Source organism: Brassica oleracea, chromosome C9 (genome assembly GCF_000695525.1).
Source record: "Brassica oleracea var. oleracea cultivar TO1000 chromosome C9, BOL, whole genome shotgun sequence".
Taxonomy (NCBI): Eukaryota; Viridiplantae; Streptophyta; class Magnoliopsida; order Brassicales; family Brassicaceae; genus Brassica; species Brassica oleracea.
This window is the reverse complement of record NC_027756.1, coordinates 26,452,310-26,457,709: the sequence shown is the minus strand read 5'-3', so window position 1 is coordinate 26,457,709 and position 5,400 is coordinate 26,452,310. Positions and strand designations below refer to the sequence as shown.

Genomic DNA, 5,400 nt, shown 5'->3' with positions numbered 1-5,400 from the left:
TAGTCATAGGATATTGTTCTTTTGCATGATTACATCCAGTCTCATTGTTTTCTTTATAAATGATCGTATTTGCAAAATAGTCTATTAAATGAGTATTCAAAAAATTGTTTTTCCCATGTAATTACTTTAGCATGTAGTATTAAACTCTAAGGTTTCAAAGGTGAAACATTAGATATTTTCTTAGCTTCTTGTTTTAAATTATCAAGATAATTTTCACTGTATGTAAAAATAATGATTGACATCTTAGATGAAAATTAAATTTTAAAATTAAAGATACGTTAAATCAAATTAATTAAGTAATATTTTTTGAAATGATTAATATATGTCTTGTTATTAGTTTAACAATCTTGTATGGATAGCGCATTGTTTTTCAGTTGAGTTAATATTTGTATTGATTCATTTAGAATGAGATTCACTTGTTGGTCGTTTTATATTGCATGTTGTTTGATCCACTATTTTTGATCAAAGCAAATTTAACGATAGTTGAATACAATTTTTGTTAATCAGAATAATACAAGCATAACATATTTTTAAGCAGTTTGCGAAATTGAGACACAATGAGTCCACAAAGCATCACTTTTCTTCAAGTACTCTGTTTCGTGGGCAACTAAGTGTGGCTTCTCAGCAATATATTTGATAAGAGTATCGTGACACATTTTTACTTCTTGAACAAGATCATAACAACATGCATCAGTGATGGTTAAATTTTCAAAGCCAGCACCAATTATTTCCAACGCACATTTTGGACTGATTCTAAGAAGACATGTATCCCATAGTAATTTTGCTTCAGCTTCTTCAACAGAGAATGCAGGAACGAATGCACAAACCAAAGCAACAACAATGAATACGATTGTAGTTCGGGAGGAAGTGTGAGCCATTTTGCCAATGCTTTCAAAATAAGTGGCAAATGTTACTAGTATAATATATTAAAAGGTTTGTATCTGGTATTTTAGAATGAAATTTTGTCTCATATTTATAAGATATTAAACACTCAAACACAAAGTAAACGTATTTTCAAGTGAACATAACAAATTAAGTAATGCAGTTTAAGGTTAAATAAAATGTGACCGTTAATAAGAGTTTTCTCTAACATATTTAGAAAATTTAGAGAAACAAATATACATATTATAAACTAAATACTATCAAATAACACATTTCTAAATTATTAATGTTTAAAGTTATTTTTTTTGTTAAAAAATAACCTACCCATCAAATTTAGCCATTGTTTATACCTATTCTTTATTTTCTGTAAATGTTAACATGCTCCATCATTTTACAGAAATTCTGGTTTACGAACGTGAATTTAATCGAGTATGAATTGTCATATAACATGTATCATTATTTTGTAAGAATTTACTACTAAAAAAAATTAAATAGCTAAACCAAAAATAGTTTATACATTATATAGGTATAATTTTATATAACGGAAACTGGAACTGACAAAACAAATATTTGAATTAAACTATTAAATTTCAAACTTAAAGGGTTGTAATCTGTTAAAAAATTTGAAGCCAAATCTACAAATTTTAAAAAATGAAATAAAAAAATTGCACAATTTGGTTTCCAAAACTTTTGTGATCGATCTAAAACTCAAATTCATTCGCTCCATCCTAATATCATTGGCATAAGTTATTATCTACTTATTAGTCATAGGATATTGTTCTTTTGCATTATTACATCCAGTCTCATTGTTTACTTTATAAATGATCGTATTTGCAAAATAGTCTATTAAATGAGTATTCAAAAAATTGTTTTTCCCATGTAATTACTTTAGCATGTAGTATTAAACTCTAAGGTTTCAAAGGTGAAACATTAGATATTTTCTTAGCTTCTTGTTTTAAATTATCAAGATAATTTTCACTGTATGTAAAAATAATGATTGACATCTTAGATGAAAATTAAATTTTAAAATTAAAGATACGTTAAATCAAACTAATTAAGTAATATTTTTTGAAATGATTAATATATGTCTTGTTATTAGTTTAACAATCTTGAATGGATAGAGCATTGTTTTTCAATTGAGTTAATATTTGTATTGATTCATTAAGAATGGGATTCACTTGATGGTCGTTTTATACTGCATGTTGTTTAATCCACGATTTTTTATCAAAGAAAATTTAACGATAGTTGAATACAATTTTTGTTAATCAGAATAATACAAGCATAACATATTTTAAAGCAGTTTACGAAATTGAGACACAATGAGTCCACAAAGCATCACTTTTCTTCAAATACTCTGTTTCGTGGGAAACTAAGTGTGGCTTCTCAGCAATATATTTGATAAGAGTATCGTGACACATTTTTCCTTCTTGAACAAGATCTTGACAACATGCATCAGGGATGGTTAAATTTTCAAAGAGAGCACCAATTATTTCCAACGCACATTTTGGACTGATTTTAAGAAGACATGTATCCCATAGTAATTTTGCTTCAAGCACATTTTGGACTGATTTTAAGAAGACATGTATCCCATAGTAATTTTTCTTCAGCTTCTTCAATAGAGAATGCATGAACGAATGCACAAACCAAAGCAACAACAATGAATACGATAGTAGTTCGGGAGGAAGTGTGAGCCATTTTCCCAATGCTTTCAAAATAAGTGGTAAATGTTATAGTATAATATATTAAAATGTTTGTATCTGGTATTTTAGAATGAAATTTTGTCTCATATTTATAAGTGATTAAACACTCAAACACAAACTAAACGTATTTTCAAGTGAACATAACAAATTAATTAATGCAGTTTAACGTTAAATAAAATGTGACCGTTAATCAGAGTTTTCGCTAACATATTTAGAAAAATTAGAGAAACAAATATACTTATTATGTAAACTAAATACTATCAAATAACACATTTCAAAATTATTAATTTTTAAAGTTATTTTGTTGTTAAAAAATAACCTACCAATCGAATTTAGCCCTTGTTTATACCTATTCTTTATTTTCTGCAAATGTTAACATGCTCCATCATTTTACAGAAATTTTGGTTTACGAATGTGAATTTAATCGAGCATGAATTGTCATATAACACGTATCATTATTTTGTAAGAATTTACTACTAAAACAAATTAAATAGCTAAACCAAAAATAGTTTATACATTATATACATATAATTTTATAGAACGTAAACTGGAACTGACAAAACAAATATTTGAATTAAACTATTAAATGCCAAACTTAAAGGGTTGTAATCTGTTAAAAAATTTGAAGCCAAATCTACAAATTGTAAAAAATGAAATAAAAAATGTGCACAATTTGGTATCCAAAGCTTTTGTGATCGATCTAAAACTCAAATCGATTCGCTACATCCTAATATCATTGGCATAAGTTATTATCTACTTACTAGTCATAGGATATTGTTCTTTTGCATGATTACATCCAGTCTCGTTGTTTTCTTTATAAATGATCGTATTTACAAAATAGTGTATTAAATGAGTATTCAAAAAATTGTTTTTCCCAAGTCATTACTTTAGCATGTAGTATTAAACTCTAAGGTTTCAAAGGTGAAATATTAGATATTTTCTTAGCTTCTTGTTTTAAATTATCAAGATAATTTTTACTGTATGTAAAAATAATTATTGACATCTTAGATGAAAATTAAATTTTAAAATTAAAGATACGTTAAATCAAACTAATTAAGTAATATTTTTTGAAATTATTAATATATGTCTTGTTATTAGTTTAACAATCTTGTATGGATAGCGCATTGTTTTTCAGTTGAGTTAATATTTGTATTGATTCATTTAGAATGAGATTCACTTGATGGTCGTTTTATATTGCATGTTGTTTGATCCACAATTTTTTATCAAAGAAAATTTAACGATAGTCGAATACAATTTTTGTTAATCAGAACAATACAAGCATAACATATTATTAAGCAGTTTGCGAAATTGAGACACAATGAGTCCACAAAGCATCACTTTTCTTCAAATACTCTGTTTCATGGGCAACTTAGTGTGGCTTCTCAGCAATATATTTGATAAGAGTATCGTGACACATTTTTCCTTCTTGAATAAGATCATGACAACATGCATCAGTGATGGTTAAATTTTCAAAGAAATCACCAATTATATCCAACGCACATTTTGGACTGATTTTAAGAAGACATGTACCCCATAGTAATTTTGCTTCAGCTTCTTCAACAGAGAATGCAGGAACGAATGCACAAACCAAAGCAACAACAATGAATACGATAGTAGTTCAAGAGGAAGTGTGAGCCATTTTGCCAATGCTTTCAAAATAAGTGGCAAATGTTATTAGTATAATATATTAAAATGTTTGTATCTTGTATTTTAGAATGAAATTTTGTCTCATATTTATAAGAGATTCAACACTCAAACACAAACTAAACGTATTTTCAAGTGAACATGACAAATTAATTAATGCAGTTTAACGTTAAATAAAATGTGACCGTTAATAAGAATTTTCTCTAACATATTTAGAAAATTTATAGAAAAAAATATTATTATTATTTAAACTAAATACTATCAAAATTACATATTTCTAAATTATTGATGTTTTAAGTTATTTTCTCGTTAAGAAATAAACTACCAATCGAATTTAACCCTTGCTTGTACATATTCTTTATTTTCTGTAAATGTTAACAGGCTCCATCATTTTACAGAAATTTTGGTTTAAGAATGTGAATTTAATCGAGTATGAATTGTCCTATAACGCGTATCCTTATTTTGTAAGAATTTACTACTAAAACAAATTCTATAGCTAAACCATTACCAGTTTATAGACTATATAGATATAATTTCTTAGAACGGGAACTGGAACTGACAAAACAAATATTTGATTTAAACTATTAAATGCCAAAAATAAAGGGTTTTAATCTGTTAAAAATTTTGAAGCCAAATCTAAATATTGTAAAAAATGAAATAAAAAATGTGCAATATTGTTTTCCAAAACTTTTGTGATCGATCTAAAACTCAAATCCATACGCTCCATCCTTATATCATTGGCATAAGTTATTATCTACTTATCACTAATCATAGGGTATTGTTATTTTGTGTGATTACATCCGGTCTCATTATTTTCTTTATAAATGATCGTGTTTACAAAATCTTTGACAACATGAGCATTCAAAATATTTTTTTTCCCAAGTCATTATTTTAGCATGTACTATTAAACTCTAAGGTTTCAAAGGGGAAACATTAGATATTTTTTAGTCTTCTTGTTTTAAATTATCAAGATATTTTTCAGTATGTAAAAATAATGATTGACATCTTAGATGAAAATTAAATTTTAAAATTAAAGATACGTTAAATCAAACGACTTAAGCAATATTTTTTGAAATTATTCATATATGTTTTGTTATTAGTTTAACAATCTTGTATGGATGCATTGTTTTTCAGTTGAGTTAATATTTGTATTGATTCATTTAGAATGAGATTC

General features: G+C 26.4%; 2 protein-coding genes and 1 pseudogene across 2 annotated transcripts; all 3 read right to left on the bottom strand.

Annotated features, from left to right (window-relative positions):
• Positions 1-530: 530 nt before the first annotated feature.
• LOC106313872 lies at positions 531-878 on the bottom strand. The gene has a single exon (XM_013751794.1). The coding sequence runs from the start codon at positions 876-878 to the stop codon at positions 531-533; it is 348 nt and encodes a 115-aa protein (XP_013607248.1).
• Positions 879-2,183: 1,305 nt separating this feature from the next.
• On the bottom strand, positions 2,184-2,577 carry LOC106313877. The gene is made up of 2 exons (XM_013751797.1): positions 2,465-2,577; positions 2,184-2,409 (listed from the first exon to the last, which is right to left on the bottom strand). Exons 1-2 carry the CDS (start codon positions 2,575-2,577, stop codon positions 2,184-2,186), a joined length of 339 nt encoding a protein of 112 aa, XP_013607251.1.
• A 1,296-nt stretch (positions 2,578-3,873) lies between these two features.
• On the bottom strand, positions 3,874-4,221 carry LOC106313875 (annotated as a pseudogene).
• Positions 4,222-5,400: the final 1,179 nt, after the last annotated feature.

What these genes read in the sequence shown, in the direction of transcription:
- LOC106313872 (XM_013751794.1), bottom strand. Translation starts at nt 878, where the DNA reads ATGGCTCACACTTCCTCCCGAACTACAATCGTATTCATTGTTGTTGCT.
- LOC106313877 (XM_013751797.1), bottom strand. Translation starts at nt 2,577, where the DNA reads ATGGCTCACACTTCCTCCCGAACTACTATCGTATTCATTGTTGTTGCT. An exon ending in GAAAAATTACTATGGGATAC is followed by an intron (nt 2,410 to 2,464) that starts ATGTCTTCTTAA and finishes ACTATGGGATAC; the next exon opens with ATGTCTTCTTAAAATCAGTC.